The sequence below is a fragment of the Dipodomys spectabilis genome, unplaced genomic scaffold (genome assembly GCF_019054845.1).
Source record: "Dipodomys spectabilis isolate Male_0828 unplaced genomic scaffold, ASM1905484v1 ptg000234l, whole genome shotgun sequence".
Taxonomy (NCBI): domain Eukaryota; kingdom Metazoa; phylum Chordata; class Mammalia; order Rodentia; family Heteromyidae; genus Dipodomys; species Dipodomys spectabilis.
In genome coordinates this window covers 12349045-12370082 of record NW_024870911.1, presented here as the reverse complement: position 1 = coordinate 12370082, position 21038 = coordinate 12349045, and the positions used below count along the sequence as shown (strand labels likewise).

Below are 21038 nucleotides of genomic sequence, written 5' to 3'. Positions count from 1 at the left end.
TGGCTAGGCATTTCTCTGCCTCTTCTCCCTCATAAACTAGTTCTTTAAGGACACTGTAAACTCCAATGATTAAGCAGAGATTTGCCACAGACTTGAAGAGAATAAAGTATCAAGTTTAGTCAAGTTTAAGGGAAGAGTGGCTCATCTTTTATTTACACATCTTTCAAATCCAGTAAGTTTGCAAAGGTTTTTTCACATGCATGAGTTCTTCATAGCCTTACAATATCTTCTGAAAAAGACAATCCACGTTATTTTCATTCCCATTTTCCAGAAGAGTTGAGTGCAGAGGCTGACTTGCCAAAGAAACAGAACGCGAGTTGGCTACATTAAAAGAGTAGACACATATGAATATCATTCATGTGAATCCACTGGGAGAGTAATGAAGCAATGCCTAGTTTTTCTGGAAGGCAAATCTTCCCCAATATGTCCAAGTATACAAAGCAATTATTAAAAAAAAAAAAAAAAAAAGAAAAGAAAAAAAAGGACACTCCTCAGTTAAAAATTAGGCTTTATTTCTACACTTCCCAAAATGACATTGTCAGACACCAGGTCAGACTCAAGAGCACAAAGCTATAAAAGTTGACCACATTCCCAGTTACCCTTAAAAAAATAAGGTTATGGTTAAGAAACAAATTTCAATAGACAGTCCACAGAAAATATGGAGATTTACTCTTCCAGTTAGCAAAACAGACATGGCAGATCATCCCACTAATATATTTAGGGAATTAAATTTTAGGAATAAAAATAATGTCATTTCTTGCCTTGAACCAACCATCCATAGATGGTTGGTACATGTGTGTGAAGAAACCCTTATTGGCAATTTTAAGAAATGATTGAAGTATCAATATTTAATCTTCAAAGATTTCTTCACTAGTCCATGGCAGATACAGTGATTTATGAACTTGTCTTAGATTTTCTTAATATTCATAAAATCTGCTTCCTGTTCTTCATAAATTTCTTTTGTGCTTGTTTTAAAATATACTTTAAATATGAGTCATAGACATATAATTTTGTGTGTGTATATATACATATATATATGGTCACTTATTGAAGTACTATATATGTTTTATTTACATCGTTCTGTGACCCACTGAAACAAACGTTCTTTTAGATACATGGGGGCCATGTCATTAAGGCTCGTCATATCACTAATAGTGGTTTTATCTAGGAAAAAGATGCATGCACATCGAAGAATACTTTTTCAAGTTCTTGGAAACACACAACTTTGTATCACCTTCTTATATTAGGTTGATATTGTAAAATCTGTTCATATTTTAATACAACCTGAGTGAATAAAATGCAGAGTAAAATCACTGTTTCCTATTTAAAACAAACTAAATCTTAAAAGTCATATTGAAGGGTTTGGGGGAAGAGGCAAATGGAGAGAGAATAGCAAAGAAAACAAGTGTACTCTCGAGAAAACAAGACAGTTGGTTCTTCTAGAGGGCAGTCCAGAGTAGGAAGCAGGCCTCCTAGGAAGAATCAAAGTGGCTCTCCAGCTCAGCTGATGTTGCTGTCATGCTTGCTGTGGACACCCGGTAGAACAGGGACTCCGAATAGTTGTGAGAAACAAGACTGCTATTACATTTTGCAAAAGCTTTGAAGGACCTACCAAGCACTAGCAGCTCAATTTTTCCTTGTGGCATCTTTTAACCTAGCATAATGGTGACCACTGCTCACTGTGCCTTCACTGATCCACGCTTTGCCCAGGCACATCTGCTGAAGAAATACAAGCACTACCTCTAAACATAGTTTGTCGGAGGCAGGCAAGACACCCAAATTTAGCTGTACTTTAGTACTACTGAGTTGATTATTCTACTATGATGATCCCTTTGTAGTTGAGCAAAATTGATTTTTAGAAAGTGTAAGGTTAACAAGACCTTCATTTTCATTTTATGAAAAGAGCTTATGTTATATGAGAATCTGTGGCTAAAAAACACTATAGCTGGACACCTGTAATCCTAGCTACTCAGGAGGCTGAGATCTGAGAATCATGGTTCAAAGACAGCCCAGGCAGGAAAGTCATGAGACTCTTATGTCCAATTAACCACCAGAAAACCAGAAGTGGTGCTGTGGCTCAAAGTGGTATAGCACTAGCCTTGAGCAAAAAAGCATAGGGACAGTGTCCAGGCCCTGAGTTCAAACCCCATAACCAACAAAAAAAGAAGGAGGAGGAGGAGGAAGAAGAAGACCGTATGCTTTCTAAGCCCAAAGTGGAGTAAAATATGAATACAATTTTCAGCATTAAAGTGATAAAAGTCAGGTACAGAATACGCTGAAGAAAAAAGAAACCCCACAAGATGCCTTATGCTGACTTTAAATCAATGAAAAATTCAAACTTTATGAAGGTAAAAATCAGGTCAGATAGGCATGCAGGTAACACAAAAAGAACCCAAGGCTACTACATTCACTATGAGGCTTCTGAACTGGTAAAGCTGCTGTTATGCTACCAGTCTGATTCACCTTCAACTTCAAACTTCTTATCAATCCTACTTGGGCACCAAAAATACAAATTTGCAGGCCAGAATTATAAAGCAAGAAGTTCTATCTTAATTTGCTAATTTATGAGACAGAAAATACTCATTTATCCCAATTATTTTTCCACAAAGCAGGAGAGGAAAGATGACTGGAAGTGCATTAGAACACAATGTTTATAATAACTATGGCAAGAAAAATTAAAGGGCAATAAATATTCATTTGACACAAAATACAATACTGAAACTATATCACTGTACTATGGAGATACACAGTAGCCTAAGATCAGTTCCTAGATTACTCTTTGGATATTTCATTCGATTGGCCTTAATTGCTTATAAAGTGTCCAGCGCAATCAGGGAGGGTTTGTATTTAGCTCTCAAAGAAGCAGGAATGGAGGTAAATTCCACTGTTGATCATCAGAGTAACTAAAAACACAACTTCAAGTCTTGAAAATCTTTCATTCAAATCACCTGCTAACCTTTGGATCCAGGTTTCAGACTTGCAAAAACTTTGGGGTTCTTAAGAGCCAGTGAGAGCTCATTGAGGAAGGAAATAAAATGGGAGTCTCTCTCAGATTTTTTTGACTCAAATATGACAACAATGGTAAAGTGGGGTTCTGGGCGGGTCAGGAAGTAAGTGCTCTGGACTTTGTCGTCATAGAAGTGCACCACCTTCTCCAAGCTGTTTAAGTCAGATGTACGGTCTGTCATGATCATGATGACATTGGGCCAGTGCATGACCGGCCTGTCACTGGGCAAAGACACCACAGCGGGATACTGGTCCACACCCTTAGGGGCTTCTCTATAGGAATGGGGGTGGTGATAGCCATGACCCTGAAAGGTCTCTGAACCTCGGTTGTCAAAAATTAAGGACACGTTGGCAGCATCGTATTTCCTGATGAAGCTTGAAATCTTTCCGAAAAGGTCTGGGTTAGCTTTCGCAGTCAAAGCTTTCATTTCTGAAGCAGTCGTTTGTCGGCTGAGTGCCTCATGAAAGTAAAAGCTAAACTTGGCCAAGAGCATGTTTTTGAGTTTCATTAGCCAAAGGAAAAGATGTGGAGGCTGCACAGCCTTCTGAGACTGCCCTCCAAATAGATGTTTTTTGGTCTCCCTCTGCTTTTCAAAGATCTGGCCCCAGGTCTGTAGCTTGGTATGAGCACTATGCAAATTAACCAGAGATGGGAGGAATTTCCACTCTGAGATCTGGGCCTGGGCCTTCAGGAGATGACTCAAGACATCAACTTCCAGCTGGAAACTGCTTTCCAAGGGACTGAGGATTGGATGATGAAATCTAAATGGAGGAGGGAAATTAGGAAAAATGAATAGAAATGCCATTTAACATCAACAGTTTCTACCTTGAATAAAACATAGCCATAATAATTATACATGTGAGAGCAAGGAATGGAAAGATGGAAGAAAGATGTTATTTTAAAATACTGATATAATTTCAATATTTCAGAATTTTGTCAATATCATATTCTCCTATGAAAATAGCCTGACATATTAAAAAAAAAACACCCAGAATAATGACTACCTTCTATTCAAATACAGAAAAACTGAGCAGGGCAAAATGGCTCATATCTGTAATCCCAGCTAATCAGGAAGGCAGAGATCAGGAAGACTGTGGTTCAATGCCAATCATGACAAAAAATTAGCCCATTTCAACCAAACAGCCAGGTATGGTGCTTCCTACCTGTGATCTCAACTACATAGGAAGTGCATAAAGCAGAATCATAGTAGATGATTCTGAGGCAGATCTTGGTAAAAGCATATCTGAAAAACAGGGGTTGTGGCTCCAGTGGTAGGGCACCTGGCTAGCAAGCATGAGGCCAAGTTTAAATACCAATATTAGCAAAACCAAACAAACTCACGAAAATTAAATTACCTATAATTCTTCCTACTATTATTTTGGGAATTGCATAAGTAACATTATCATCAAAACAAGAAATCTTTTCAGAGTGTGATCCTAAAGAGATAGAAGGAGCCAGGCGCCGGTGGCTCACCCCTGTAATCTTAGCTACTCAGGAGCCTGAGATCTGAGGATCACAGTTCAAAGCCAGCCCGGGCAGAAAAGTCCGTGAGACTCTGATCTCTAATAAACCACTAGAAAACTGGAAGTGGTACTGTGGCTCAAGAGGTAAGGGGCTTGCCTTGACCTGAAGAGCACAAGGACAGCACCCAAGCCCAGAGTTCAAGCCCCACAACTGACCAAAAAAAAAAAAAAAAAAGTAAAAGAAAAAGTCACTAATATAGGTGTTGAGTGCTTACATAAGCAGATAAACTCATTTACAGCTCATATAACTTCAGGTGGTATTATTTAACCTGTGTTGTAGATCAAACACTACAAACCTATGTCTGAAACATAGTAGATAATCCAGTATGTTCAAGATAATACAACATTTACCATGCAGCTCTTATTCTAGCTCCAAATTCTCTTCATATCTGATCATGATTAAAAAACAGGTAACAGGGCTGGGAAGGTGGCTCATTGGTAGAGCGCTTGCCTTGCATGCCTGAGGCCCTGGGTTCGATTCCTCAGCACCACATAAGCAAAAAGAAAAAAGCCGGAAGTGGCGCTATGGCTCAAGTGGTAGAGCGCTAGCCTTGAGCTGAAGAGCTGAGGGACAGCACCCAGGCCCAGAGTTCAGGCCCCACAACCGGACCCAAAAACAAACAAACAAACAAACAAAAAACAGGCAACATTGACTTATGCCTATAACTCTAGCTACTTAGGAGTCTGAGCTCTAGAAGATGTTGGTTCTAAGCCAGACTGGGCAGAAAAGTTCACTATACTCCATCTCCAAAATAACCAGCAAAAAGTAGAGCTGGAGTTGTAGTTCAAGTGGTGAGCACCAGCCTAGAAAGCTCAAAGCCCTGAGTTAAAACCCTAGTACTGCCAAAATAATAGAACAAGGGTAGACAAATAAGATCACTTTCCATTTAGGATAAAGTGAAAAATGTGTAAGGCCGTCTTTAAATACTCTAAAAAGTCTAATCCTTACTCAGTTTGAACCACATTCCTACTCTTTTTTTCACTTTCTCCAGATAGTAATTAATTTAATATTACAGTCACAATACTAGTGTGACTTCATTCCCACTAGTTCCCACACAAAATGTTTTTAAACTTTTTGACCTATGTTCTGTAGTTAAAAGATACATACTTCATGGCACTGTGGCTCAAGTGGTAGAGCGCTAGCCTTGAACTGAAGAGCTGAGAGACAGCGCCCAAGCCCAGAGTTCAGGCCCTACGACCGGACCACCCCCCCCCCCAAAAAAAAGATATATACTTCATAGGCCTGGGGGGAGTACTGTTCTATATACTGTTACCTCAGAAAATAATCAAAACCCAAATAGTTTCTAAAGAATGTGTATCACTTTTACATCCCTGTAAAGTTGAAAAGTGGTAAATCAAGTAAGTCAGGAAACACCTATATAACTAACACCTCCATTAATTTTTTACTCCTTTCAGTTGGAAACCAGTATTTATATACAATGCTCTCCTTCAAAGGACATGAATTCACTGTATAAACCATCAGAAGGAATTCTGAACAAGCCTTCCATGACATAGTAAGTGTTTAAATGCTCAGCATTTATCAAAAAGAATGTGTTGACATTGTTTTTTCATTCTCAAGAACTAAAAATCCATGTTAATTTTAAGTCTGCTTACACATAAAGATTCACATTATGCTGCATCACTTCTCTCTTTCCACCCTGCTGTATGGCTCATAGTTATTCACAACTTGTATCGTAGAGGAATCTGCTAAATAGTTGTAATCCAAAAATATACACCTAAGCTATAGCAGCAAGTCTGCATACAAAATAAACTGAAAACTATTTGCAGAGAACATCTGCTCTAAAGAAAGGAAGAAAGGGAGAATGAGAGGATGGGCAGGCAAGCTTCACAAAATCTCATAAAATGCAAAAAACTTGTTTGTGTGATACTCTAATGAGATAAAAAAAAAAAAAAAAAAAACTCCTCCAAAAACACACTCTTTCTCCATCACAAATCCACCTCACACAGTTCCTTTCAAGTCAGAGAGACAATTACATCTGCTGGTGCAAATCAGTAATACAAACACTCAAGAAGCCAAGGAATAGGCCTATAATCCCAGCTGCTCAAGAGGCAAAGATTGGGAGGATTGTATTTTGAGGCTAGCCTGGGGGAAAAGACCCTATTTGGGCTGGGAAGGTAGCTCAGCGGTAGAGTGCATGCCTTGCAAGCATGAGGCCCTGGGTTCGATTCCTCAGCACCACATAAACAGAAAAAGCCGGAAAAGGTGCTGTGGCTCCAGTGGTAGAGCACTAGCCTTGAGCTGAAGAGCTGAGGGACAGCGCCCAGAGTTCAGGCCCCATGACCGGCAAAAAAAAAAGAAAGAAAGAAAGAAAAAAGAAAAAGAAACAAGCCAAATATATCTCTGTATTCTCAGCTACACGATTGGCATAGAAGGAGGATCAAAATTCCAGGCCAGCCCTAAGCACAAAGCATAAAAAACTAAAGCAAAAAGAGGTAGGGCATGACTCAAGTGGTAGAATAACTGCCTAGCAAGCATAAACACTTGAGTTCAAACTCTAGTTTTGCCAATAATAATAAATCATAATAGCAGAAGAGGATGGCAACTAAAAGATAACTTTTGTAGAACAGCAAGAGAAAGCTTCTCAGACATTAAACAAGATTTAAAGATAAGACAGCAGTAACATTCCAGGAAAAGAGAAGAACAAGTACCCAAATCCTTTCAATTTATTTGTGTTTGTTTATTGCTGGTACTGAGGCTTGTACTCAGGGCTGGAGTTCTCTGGTTGTTGTTTTTCATTTTTTTGTTTGTTTTTGCTCCCTGCTTGTGTTCTACCAATTAAGCCATAACTCCAGTCTTTTGTTTATACATTTTGACGAACATCACTAAGTTGTCCAGGCTAGCTTCAAACTGCTATCAATCTGTCTCAGTCTTCTAAGAGGGTAGAGCATTTGGCACAGTCCACCATGTCAAATTTCTTTATTAAACCAAAATCTAAATTCATATTCTCAAAGCAGTGATCTCAAAGCAGTGATATCTTTCAAAGAAATCACTTTCTAATCAGTCGAACATACAATTATGAAGGACCTACTATGTGCAAGACACCACGGTAGGCTCCAAAGAAACAAAAGTAAAACTTTGATGATGTTCACAATGCTCGTGGAATTGTTTAGTATTGCTTTTGGGATCTGGCAGCAGCAACTCATAACAAGCAGGTCCATTTCTTCCTAAGTAGCAACTTTGTTCAAATGAAAAATTTCTAGTTGAGCAGCATCATTAGAAGTTGAATTCTCCTCCAACTAATTTTCTGGATAGTCCACAAAACTTAGAAGATACTTTCTTCAAAATCAGATGTGTAGCCAGGCCTAGTGGCTTACATTTGTAATCCTCACTACTCAGCAGGTTGAGATCTGAGGATTCAGGTTCAAAGCCAGCATGGGCAGAGAAATCCATGAGACTCATCTCCAACTAACCACCAAAAAGCCAAAATAAAAGGGACAGTTATTTGCTAAAGTCACATTCTTGCATATGCAATTCTTTTGCTTAATGAACTATTTCATAAGCAGAAGAAAAACCCATTAAAATGCAACCTTGAAAGCCCTGGTGCTGGTTGGTGGCTCACATCTGTAATTCTAGCTACTCAAGAGGCTGGGATTCTGGTCTGAAGCCAGGCAGGGCAGGAAGTCTGTGAGACTCTTATTTCCAACTAGCTATCAAAAAACAAACAAACAAACAAAAAAATACAGAGGCAGAGCTGTGGCTCAAGTGGTAGAGTGCTAGCCCTGTGCAAAAAAGCTCATGAACACTACCCAGATTCTGTCAAGCCACAGGTCTAGAACTAAAAAACACAACATCTCAGTCTTTCACTATTGCTTGGAGAATCATTCAGCATGGTGTTAACTAAACCCAAAGGTTTAGTAGATACCTGTTGGTGAATTTGTATGTACAAAATGGAATAGACATTTCTCCTTCAGTTACTTCACCAGAAAGCTTCGTAAAAGCGGGGCGGGGGAGGAGGGGGTGCGGGGGGGGGGGGGGGGGGGGGCGGGGAGGAGGGAAGGAAATTCCTCAGAGTTTGTTACTCTGTACTGACCTGGAGCTGTATTTTTTGAGGATGGTCTCCAAAAGGCCAACAAGCTCTTCAGCATTGATGAACTTCTGGGTACTGAGGGTATACATCTTCTCATAGAAATCTGCAATCTCCATTCGAGCCTGAACAAAGAAGCAGAGCTGCTCTGACAGGTGAGAAAGGAGTTCCTCCATGTGAGGTGCAGTCCCACCCAGGGTTCCACGGCCAGTTACCACTTTCTTCAGCTCATTATGCAGAGAGGTATAAATAGTACGGATGGAATCCTTCCGGCTGAAGAAAGACTGGCCCCCTGGTAGGCAAATGAAATAAGCATTATGACAAGTAAGCAAGAGAAGCCAGAAGAGCCAAACACCTGCTACCATACCAAAAGAACCAGAACTCATGGAATTCACTGTTACCAACAAATATGTTCTCTGAGTCTATGATTATGATACAAACAGTTTATGATTCTCAGTTTCACAGAGGAATATGTCAAATGAATACGTGTTACACTTCATTAGTATAGCAATGGACCTATACACAATTTTTCTTATCCATGTACCAATTTTCTCCCATTGTACTTCAATGAACATTCAAATTTACCTCAGGGTATTATTAACCAAGCAAATAATATCAACCTGGGCAAAAAACCCAACAAAACAAGAAAAAACCATATAAATATAAAATATATATCTACATATATGTATATATATGCGCTATATATATATATATATATATGTATATAGCACTATACCCCTTGAGCCACAGCACCACTTCCGGTTTTCTGAGTGGTTTATTGGAGATAAGAGGTTCATGGATGGGGCTGGGAAGGTGGCTCAGTGGTAGAGTGCTTGCCTTGCATGCATGAGGCCCTGGGTTCGATTCCTCAGCACCACATAAGCAGAAAAAGCCGGAAGTGGCGCTATGGTTCAAGTGGTAGAGCACTAGCCTTGAGCTGAAGAGCTGAGGGACAGTGCACAGGCCCAGAGTTCATGCCCACAATCGACAAAAAAAAAAAAGAGTTTTCATAGACTTCCTTCCCCGGGGCTGGCTTTGAACCGAGATCCTCAGATCTCAGCCTCCTAAGTAGCTAGGATTACAGGCATGAGCCACCAGTACTCGGCTTAAAATATATTTTTAACAAAAACAGAACATATAATCAAAACATTTTTGTTCCTGGAAAATCAAGATGCTTTGTTACTACTTTAAAGGGGTATTTTCCTTTGAATCATTGTGTATAGGCCACACCATAAAAGGGAACACACACAAAAACTCTTTTATGCATAGACATATATAGTGAGATTTCAAGAGACAAAAGAAAGAGACAAAATTCATCATATTATGAATTATTAAGACCAGGCTCCAATTATTTGCTACTCTACTTCAGAGGTTCCAAAGAAAATTAGCAAAATTTGTATTACATACATTCTTTAGGACAGTCAAAAGTGAATGAATAGGAAGCTATCATTTACTCAGTTTTCTGTTTAAACGTGATTAAACTTAATTTCTTGTTATACAGCTAGTTACACTGATCTTTTCTTAAGCTATTAAGCACTCCACTAAAGGAACAGAGATAACTTATCAAGAGAATGAAGAAATAGGAAATATTTAAATCAGTGATTCAGCCAGGCACCAGTGGCTCGTGCCTATAATCCTAGCTACTCAGGAGGCTGAGATCTGAGGATCTCGGCTCAAAGCCAGCCTGGACAGGAAAGGCCATGAAATTCTTATCTTCCCATAAACCACAAGAAAACCGGAAGTGGCACTGTGGCTCAAGTGGTACAGCGCTCTCCTTGAGCTGAAGAGCTGAGGGACAGCACTCAGGCTCACAGTTCAAGCCCCATTACCGACCAAAAAGAAAGAAAAAATCAGTGATTTACAGGAACATACAAAATTCTCAGCAATGGATGGCAGTTTTAACTTTTCTGTCGATAAGTCAAATGCATTAGTGAATGTATCTCTTACTAAACAAATTACTTAGGGGTGAGATTGCTTATTTGTAAAATAGTCACTTAATGAGTGAACCACACAAGACAGACAAACAGGCAGGCAGGGAGGCAGGCAGGCAGACAGACAGACAGACAGACAGAGTGTGAATGTGTGTGTATGTGTGTGTGGTGCCGGTACTGGGGCTTGAACTCAGGGCCTGGGTGCTATTCCTTAGCTTTTTAAGCTTCTTATGCTCAAGGCTAGTACTCAACCACTTGACCTCCACTTTCAGCTTTGTGGTGATTAATTAGCAATAAGAGCCACACAAAGTTTCCTGCCCCAGCTAGCTTTGAGCCATGATCCTCAGATTTCAGCCTCCAGAGTAGCTATGATTACAGCATAAGCCACTGGTGCCCAAGTCTCTCTCTCTTACACACATACACACACAGACATACAAATATTGTTTCAAATTCACTGTTTAACATATTTAAAGAAATGAAATTTAGCTGGGCGATGATGGCTCACACCTGGAATCCTAGCTACTCAGGAAGCTGAGATCTGAGGATTGCAGTTAAAAGCCAGCCCAGACAGTAAAGTCTGTGACACTCTTATCTCCAATAAACCACTCAGAAAACCGGAAGTGGCACTTGGCTCAAGTGGTAGAGCACTCGCCTTGAGCTGAAGAGCTGAGGGACAGCACCTAAGCCTAGAGTTCAAGCCCTGAAACCAAAAAGAAAGAAAGAGAGGGAGAAAGAGAGAGAAAGATAGAAAGAAAGAAAGAAATTTACATCCTTTACTACTGGGGCAACTACTTGTCCTGGCTTCCACAGACTTTCCACTTAACATTGTTTTCCTGGTGAACATTTAGTCCATATTTTTTATTTTGTTTTCCTTTTTTTTGAGATCAGGTCTCACTATGTTGCCAAACCTAGTCTTGAACTTGTGGGCTCAAAAAAATATCCTGCTTCAGCTGTTGGAGAAGTTGGGTCTATATCAAATCCACCAAACCCAGTTTATTCCAGATTTTAAAATAAAGTCCTAGAAACTCTTGGTACTAAACAAACTTAAATGGCTGGTCATCCTACTAAATATGAACTGGAAATCTACTAATATTTAAGAAGCTCCAATATACTGTCTAAACAAAATTACATTCACATCATATTTTCTACTAATACAAAATCCCTATGTAAGGGTGGCCATTTGTAATGCCAACATTTCACATAGGACTGTTCCTAGAGTCTGCCTTCCTCCCATTCCTATATTCACTCTGCTCTGGTTCTGCAGTGATGGGCACACATTAAAGGGGCTTCTGTGCCCATATCTAGGACAAAATCTCCTAGGTGAAGAAGTAAATGAAAGTATTAAAAACTTAAGTTTCAAAAACTAGGCTTTAAATTTTAGTCCCCAAACTACACTGTAAGTTGTATGGCATGCAAACTACTAAACCACTTTGCATCTTAACTGTTGCTGTTATTAACATAAAACTAGTAGTAGAATGCCGAAAAGACAAAGTGAAATATTTTCAAGACACCTATAACAAAAAAGCACAATTCATGAGCTGGGAAGGTGGCTCAGTGGTCGAGTGCTTGCCTTGCAAGCATGAGGCCCTGGGTTCAATTCCTCATCACCACATAAGCAGAAAAAGCCAGAAGTGGAGCTATGGCTCGAGTGGTAGAGCACTAGCCTTGAGCTGAAGAGGTGAGGGACAGCACCCAGTTCAGGCCCCATGGCAGGCCAAAACACACACACACACAATTCAGTAATACTACACCTTCCCTTTGTAAATGGTATTAAGATTCCTGAGTTTTTTAAATCTATGGCAAAATTTCTATTTATTGACAGTAACTAAGTGACCTCAACTTCCACTGGAAGGATGGCCACTGGCTCAATATGATGATTCACGCCTATAATCTCAGTTGTTCCAGAAAAAGAAATAGCTCAGTGTGAGGCCACTGGGGCAAAAGCACTAGATAGCCTGATTTTAAAAAACTGAAACTGAAAGAACTGGGAACATGGCTCATGTAGATAGCTTTGAGGCCTTGAGTTCAATCCTCAGATGGACAAAAAGAAAAGTATTGTTTCTTTAAAGGGTCTTTGTTTTGGGACCCTGGTCCCTTCTTCCTGTGTTTCTCCTTTTATGCTTGCTAGTTGCTATGAGGTGAGCAGCTTCCTCCCCCATGTTCTCCTGCCATAGACTGAACCTCTTCTATGCAAAGACCAAAATCATTGGGAGGAGGAGGAGCCAAAACAAGGGGGAAGGGATGACATCGAAATTTTTAACTTAACTTTACATCAAAAAGGAATCCAACTCTTAATAGGTTACCCTTCTGTGCCGGACTGGAAACACTACATAAATACAATAAATAGCTTTTCACAGTTATTAATATGGCAGTATATGAAATTACATAAAATAAAACCAGTATCAGGAACAAGGAGACCATCAACATATTTCCTTTAAACAAGTCTCTTTTTTTCAAAGCCATCAGGAATATAGTCCTACCTGCTTACTACCCTAGTTTGGAATGTCTGATAGAGACTGGCTTTCCATCATACTGAGAAACAAGGTATCAGAAACACCCCCACATATGAGTCTTTGCAATACTTTCAATTTACAAAATTGTTATTTTGAATTATTCCCAGAGGGGTCTAATTATGCTAATTATTTTTCAAGGTTTCAACAGTTTATCTCACATCATGAAATTTTAAGCATATTAAAGGAACATGTAAAACAGGTGTCATTTAACTCTACAACTTAATAGCTAATGGTAATTTTTTTTTAAATCAGGTTTCACGTTCTTTCTCTCCCTCTCCTCTTTCCCTCCTCTCCCCCCGTTTCTCTTGTCTCTCTCTCTCTCTCTCTTTCTGCAGTATCAGGGTTTGAACTCAGGGTCTCACACTCTGGCTTGCCTTTGTTTTTTCACAACTGGTACTCTATCATTTGAGCTTGAGCCATGCCTCCAGCCCAGCGTTTTGCTGGTTATTTTGGAGATGGGAGTCTCACAGATTTTTATGCCGGCTAGCTCCAAGACACAGAGTCCTCCAGATCTCAGCCTCCTGAATAGCTACAATTACAGTCGTGATCCACTTTGGGTGGCATGATCCACTGCGCCAAACGTTAGCAATCAAACATGAGGAAGGAAACCTTCCAGGAATTAAATCAATGGGGAGAGCTTGGATGACCTATTCAAATCTTCTCTAGGTACTGAGTGGGCACATTTTAATCACGGATCCTTTCCCAAACAGGAAAGGATACAACCAGGTTGCATTGCCAAGTTTTTGGCTCGGCTAAGCGTGGTGTCACTAGTTAGCCAGAGGACACGGAGTCCGGGGTTCACTTCCTTTACGGACCAATCCAGGACTGAGGCTTAAATGGTTAAAAACCCGCGGGGTGGGAGGCTCAGCCAGGCCAGGAGCCTCCGCCCAGCCCGCCAATCACACGGCGACGCAGGCCGGTGGGCGGGGCTTGTGGAAGCCGAGGGGAGGAAAGGAACCGTGGGAGGAGACCTGGAAATGCCGCCGCGCTGCGAGTGACCGAGACAGGAAATTCAAGCCACTGACGACCGGGCAAGGCACCCCCTTTCCTTCCTCCTCCAGGGGCACGGGGGCGGGGCGGAGGTACCTAGTTTCTGCCCCAGGTAGGTGAGGCTGTGATAGACCTTCTCGGCCGCGGCCAGGTGCGCCAAGGCCGCCAGCAGCGACAGCCAGCTGCCCCCCGCGCTCTTGTTGGCCTCTCGTTCCTTCTCCACATTGTCCTTGGCTTTGTCGTAAGAGAAGATACCCAGGTGAGAGAAGAACGTCTCCAGCACCGCCTGTTCCACGGGGACCGGGGCAGCCAGCGGGATAGACTCCCCCATTCGAGCCGCGCTCCAGCTCGACCCACGTGGCTCCGCTCCCTCGCACTTCCGGGTTCCGAGGGAACGGGCGTGCGCGGCGGTGGCGTGCGTGCGTGCGCGTGACCGGCTCCAGCTAGGACGGTCCTCGCGAGCGCGCGGCCCAAGGGACTGCCCCCCGAGTAAGGGCGGAGGAAGGAGGGAGGCGGCCGCTACCAGCTCTATTGGTCCTTCAGCTGTCGCGTCTCTGACGGCTGGATCCCTCGGCGTAGAACCGGACGGGGTCAGTCGCGGCCTGTAGCCGTCCGCGTCCCGAGGTGAGCGGAGGGGGCCCTTCCCGGTGAGCCTGCGCTGGCGCCGGTGGCGTCATGTAACGTGACGTCATTCTTGCGTCAACCTAAGGGCTAAGGACGCTCCGCAGGCCTCGGGATCTGGAGTGTCAGCGGGAGCCACCAGCACCAGGCGGCTTGCTTCGTCTCTTTTCCAGATGGTTGGTTATTATTCAGATGGTTTGTTACTAGTGTGTAGACTCCCAACCGGTTTTTGTAAGTTGATTTTTGTATTCTGTCACTTTTTTTTTTTTGAGGTACTGAGATTTGAACTGTGGGCCTTGCACTTGTTGGGCTTGAACAACCTCCCCCCCCCCCCACACACACACCCTTGTCCTGTGTCCTTTACTGAATTCATTTATTAACTACTCATTCATTTGTTCTCATAGCTTTTTGTCGTTTTCTACACATAATAACGTCATTTGTGGAGAACATTTAACTTCTTTCTGATTTGGATGACTTCCATTTCTTTTTTTCTGGATTTTCTTTCCATACCTAATTTGTTGCGGGGCTTTGGTTTTTTTATAACGAAAGAAAATACAGAATTTTGTCAAATTCAGAATGTGTTCATCAGGGATACTGGCGTCAATTTTTATTTTCTTCTATTATCTTCATCTAGCTTTGGTATGATGATGATATTCACCTTGTAATGTGAGTTTTTAAAACTGTTTGCCCCTTCTAGACTAGATTTTTTTTTTTTTGGAAGAGTATGAGAAGAATTTGTTAACTATTCTTTACACACATGTAAAATTAACTTAGAAAGCATCTGGTCCTGAGTTTCTCTTTATAGGGAGGTTTTTGGTTAATTCTTCAATTTCCTTATTAATGATCTGCTTAGATTTTCTATTTCTTCAAAATTCTGTCTTCAAAATTATATATTTCTAGGGATTAGAATTAGATGCCATCACTCAGAAGCCCGAGGCAGACAGATCATGAGTTCAAAGTCACCCTTTGCTACATAGCAAAGTCCCTGTCTCAAGAGAGGAAGAAAAAAGGAAGGGAGGTCAGGTGCCGGTGGCTCACGCCTGTAATCCTAGCTACTCAGGAGGCAGTTCAAAGCCAGCCTGGACAGGAAAGTCCGTGAGACTCATCTCCAATAAGCCACTAGAAAACCGGAAGTGGCACTGTGGCTCAAGTAGTAGAGCGCTCGCCTGGAGCTGAAGAGCGTGGAGACAGCACCCAAGCCCAGAGTTCAAGCCCCACAACCGACCAAAAAAAAAGAAAGAGAAAAAAGGAAGGGAGTGAGAGAAAGAAGAGGGAAGGGGAGGGGATAGAGAAGATGACCTTGGACTTATGAATATTCACTAAATATTCCATTGACTGATTTATTCTTGTTTTCTGAGTGTTCTATAGGAAAAGATACAGAGTTGATGACATGTTGAGTTGTAAAAACAAAGTTATTAAGAGGTTACTTTGAATGATCACACTTTCAGCCATAAACAGGATAGTTCATATAGCAGCAGTAAGTAATATTGGTAATGTGTTAGATGTCTATTGCTGCATAACAAATCACCTCAAAACTTAGTGATTAAGACATTGAAAATCACTCACAACTTCAGTGAGCCAGGAATTGAGTTGTGGCACAGTTAGGTAGTTCTCTTATAGATTGCAGTGAGATGTTGGTGAGAGCAGCAGTCATTTGAAGGTGACTGGAACTGGAGAATCCATCTCCAAGGTGACTTTCACAGGCTTGTTGACTTGGCACAGACTATTGGCTACATGGGTCTTGCCACAGTGCTGCTTGAATGTCCTCACAGCGTGGCAACTGGCTTATCCTAGAACAAGTGATTAATCTAATAGACCAAATGAGGAGTTGCAACAGATTTTATGACTTATTCTTGGAGTTCACATATCATCTTTGTCATATTCAGGGTGAGCCTTAATTGAATTTGAGCAGGAGGCTAGTGAAGGGCACACATGCTGGGAAGCAAGGATCAGTAAGGACTTATCCTGGAGAATAGGGGATTACTAAGGTCTCCAGAGTTAAGATGTTTTGTTTCCTTAGGGTAAACATGGAGCAAAGAATCTTAACTACCATTTGAAATAAAAAGAAGCAGTGGGGGCTGGGAAGGCTGGGAAGGTGGCTCAGTGGTAGAGTGCTTGCCTTGCAAGCATGAGGCCCTGGGTTCCATTCCTCAGCACCACATAAGCAGAAAAAGCCAGAAGTGGTGCTGTGGCTCAAGTGGTAGAGTACTAGCCTTGAGCTCAAGAGCTGAGGGACAGCGCCCAGGCCCAGAGTTCAGGCCCATGACTGACAAAAAATAAAAAAAGAGAGAAAGAAAAAGCAGTGTATCTAATTGAAAAATAGATGCTGAAATTGTGTTGATACTAGCTTCTTATTGGGAGTCAAGTGCAATGCAATGCAAAATCTGAACTTAATAAGCCAGTCTTTGTATCTCATTTGTGCAGTTTTGAGGCTGCTTCTAGTTCTTCAGCCCTCAAAATGTCTTGTTAACTGGTTCTGGCCAAAAACAAAGGCGTGAGTATGATTTGGGGGTACTGTAGGAAATCATTGTACTTTAGAAGTATTTAAGAGAGATATTGGGGGCTGGGAATGTGGCTTAGTGGTAGAGTACTTGCCTAGCATGCATAAAGCCCTGGATTTGATTCCTCAGTACCACAAACACAGAAAAACCTGGAAGTGGCACTAGAGCACTATCCTTGAGCAAAAGCAGCTCAGGAACAGTGCCCAGAACCTGAGTTCAAGCCCCAGGATTGGCAAAAAAAAAAAAAAAACCAAACAAACAAAAAAACCCACAGATATTGGCAAATTGTGACTAGTATCTTTAGGCCAGAAGACAGCTCCAGACCTGGGCAGACTTCTACACTAAGTCTATATGGCATATACTTCAACTCATGGTCACATAACAAAACTAGACTAGCCTAGAATGGAAAAGTAGCCTGGGCGCTGGATATACTTCAGTGGTGGAGCACTTACCTAGCATGCACAAAGCTCTGGTTTGATCTTCAAGACCACAAAGAAAAAGAGAAGAAAAAGTAGAATGGGAGCTGGGTGCTAGTGGCTTCACACCTTTAATCCTAGCTACTCCGGAAGCTGAGATCTGAGGATTGAGGTTTACACTCACCCCTGGCAGGAAAGTCCTTGAGACTCTTATCTCCAAATAACCACCAGAAAGCAAAGTAGAGCTATCTATGGCTTAAAGTGGTAGAGTGCTAGCCTTGAACAGAAAAGTTGAAGGACAGCTCCCAGGCTCTGAGTTCAAGTCTCACAGACCAACAACAACAACAAAAAAAATAGAAGGGGTGAAGGAAGAGGCAAACTACAGAATGGATGAAAATATGTAAATCATATCTGGTATAAGGTTAAAATTCAAAATACATCAGGAAATTATATAATTCACCCAAAAAAGCCTGATTAATAAATGGGTAAAGGACTTGAATAGGCATATCTCTAAAGAAGATATGCAAATAGCCAAGCATATTAAAGCATACTCAACATCACTGATTTCACTTACCCATTAAAATAGCTATTTTAAAAAGCATAATAAGTATTTTAAACACTTGTTTTATGGAGAGAAATTGGAGCCTTTGTGCACTAGTAAGGAAGTTAAATGGTACAACTGTTATGGAAAACAGTACAGAGATTCCTTCATTCTATCCTCAAAAGGTTAAAAACAGAGCTAACATGTAATCCAGCAATTCTGATTCTGAATATATATCCAGAAGAATTAAAAGCAAAATCTTCCAAACATTTGTACAAACATATTCATAACCACCACTATTCATTGTACCCGAGAGATGGTAGCAATCCAAATATTTATCAAGGGATGAAGAAGGAAAGTGAGATATACGTACATTGCAATACTATTTCGACTTAAAAATGAAGAGAATCCAGTCACATGCTACAACATGTGTAACCTTGAGAACATTATGCTAAGTGAATAAACCAGTTATATAATGTAAGCAAAAACTATAGATCACTTACACCAGATATCCATAGTGTCAAATTAATAAAACTATAGAGTTAAGTGGTGGTTGCCAGGGAGGGACTGGGGGAGAGGTAAATGGGGGAGTTGCTTAATAGATAAAGTGTTTCTATTTTTCAAGATGAAAAAGTTCTGAACTGTTCAGTAAAAATGTAAATATACATAGTCTACTGAACTATACTGTTAAAAATGGTTGATGGTACATTTTAAATTACCTGCTTTGTTACAATTAGAGACTAGAGATTCATTTTTTAAATAATTCAACTGAGCATCACAGTTGGGTAGGCATAAGGTAGCTTCTTATTTATCTGAATTCTGTTGCCTCCAGCTTCTGATCTAACCTAGGACTTGCTGATGTCTCCTGGAATGACAGTGTGATTAAACATACCTTCAGTTTTTAAAAACAGGAGCTTTTTTCCTTCAATATTTAAATTTTTTTGGCATTTCTTCATGCTGCCAACACTTTACATCAAGAATCAACTATAGTCTGTAGGGTTAAAGAATGCTTTCTATTTTTTTAAATAATTATTTTAAAGAAGCAGAAGGGGAGAAAATAGAAGAAACCATATGGGAACCCACAGTGCTAGTTTTCTGACACCTGAAAACTGTATTGTTCATAACATGTTTTTGAATTTTTATTCTGCTAATGTAATAGATGTAAGAAATAAGAACCACTCAAACCACCTTCAGCAAAAATAGATTTAATGCAAGGTATCAGAAGCTTACAAAATCATTGGAAAGTCTAAAGAAATGGTCTTTAGGTAGTAACAACTCCTATGATAATACTACTGGATGGGCCACTGTGGAAGTTGCTACTCCTGCAAAAATGAGGCAGGAAATCAGGGGCATCCACCAACTAGATGTTGAGTTCCAGAACATATGACTGTAGCAGTGATCCAAAAGTGTCATTAATGCCCTCTACTGTCTTTCAGCTTCCACAGAGTTAGAACCTAGACTCTACAGAAAACTCCAGTATGTCCACAACTGAGTTTTCCAGCCAAAACTGAACAGATGGCTGCAGTTGGAATCTGCCTTCTAACGGCATCTCATTGGCAGAAGCAGAACTCTAGCCGATGGAGCTGAGGAAAGTGTGTTTGTTTTCCTCTTTTAGCCTCTGCAATGTAAGAAAGCCCACTGAGAGGTTAGAATGGATGCTGTGAGCCAGTTGTGAGTACTTAACACATCTGGGTTATGGCTTTAGGTGCTCTTCAACTCTTCATCTTTGGTCAACTTATTCTTTTAGTTGAGGCACATCCCTGACATTCTCTGTCGCTAGCCCTTATGAATTGGATGCTCTTTGTTGAGCTTCCATAGCTCTTAGCCTTAGCTCTTATATATACCTATGATTCCATGATAACCTAGTTCCTTGAAGCTTGTTCTACTGGACTAGCTCTTGAAAGCAGAAACTTATCAATTTTACTCATCATTGTGTAGGTAATCAGTGTATATCTGTTGGGCACAATAAATAGTTCTGATGTTATAAAATACCCAATAGCTTTTCTCCCATTGTGTTTTATACTATTGCATGCTGATAACCATATACAGTGAAAGGTCTGATTTTCTTTCTTTTCTTCTCTCTCTCTCTCTCTCTCTCTCTCTCTGTCCCCCTCCCCCCTTTCTTTTTCTTCTTCTTTTTCTTTTTCTTTTGCCAGTCCTGGATCATGAACTCAGGGCCTGAGCACTGTCCCTGAGCTTCTTTTTTTGCTCAAGGCTAGCACTCTACCACTTGAGCCACAGCATCACTTCCAGCTTTTTCCTGTTTATGTGGAACTGAGGAATCAAACCCAGGTCTTCATGCATGCTAGGCAAGCAATCTACCACTAAGCCACATTCCCAGCTCATGATTTTCTTTTTGACAAAAAGTTCTGTTAGCACTCTCTACCTGTGTCTGTCCTTGTTTAACTCTCTATATACCACTATAGATTTATATATATTATGGGACAGAATGTTTGAACAATTTCTGTATGCTATGTAAGACATTAAACACATTACATTTAATGCACCTATCCTAATAAGTAAGTATTTTTTTGTGTTTTATAGATGGAGAAGCTGGGCCTTAGAGAAGGCTAGCAACTTATCTACAATTACACAGTAAAAAACAAAACTGGGGCTCGCATCAAGATATGGCTATCACCAAGATCTGTACTTTTAATCATTATAGTGATGATGATGATGATAATGGTAATGGTAATTATTCCAAACATTGTGCTAAGCACTTACATGTGTTGTTTGTAGCTCTTTTATTTTCTTACATAGAACTGATACTTAAAAGTAACAGACAAGCTGGGTGCCAGTGGCTTATGCCAGAAAACTGGAAGTGGCACTATGGCTCAAGTGGTAGAGCACTAGTCTTGAGCTGAAGAGCTGAGGGACAGCACCCAGGACCAGAGTTTAAGTCCCACAACCAACCAAAATAATTATAATAATAATAAATAACAACAACAG

General features: G+C 40.7%; 1 protein-coding gene across 1 annotated transcript; it reads right to left on the bottom strand.

Moving 5' to 3' along the window:
• Window positions 1-2139: 2139 nt before the first annotated feature.
• On the bottom strand, window positions 2140-14381 carry Kics2 (KICSTOR subunit 2). The gene is made up of 3 exons (XM_042698753.1): window positions 14107-14381; window positions 8583-8868; window positions 2140-3768 (listed from the first exon to the last, which is right to left on the bottom strand). The coding sequence occupies exons 1-3, from the start codon at window positions 14339-14341 to the stop codon at window positions 2952-2954; spliced, it is 1338 nt and encodes a 445-aa protein (XP_042554687.1). The 5' UTR covers window positions 14342-14381; the 3' UTR covers window positions 2140-2951.
• Window positions 14382-21038: the final 6657 nt, after the last annotated feature.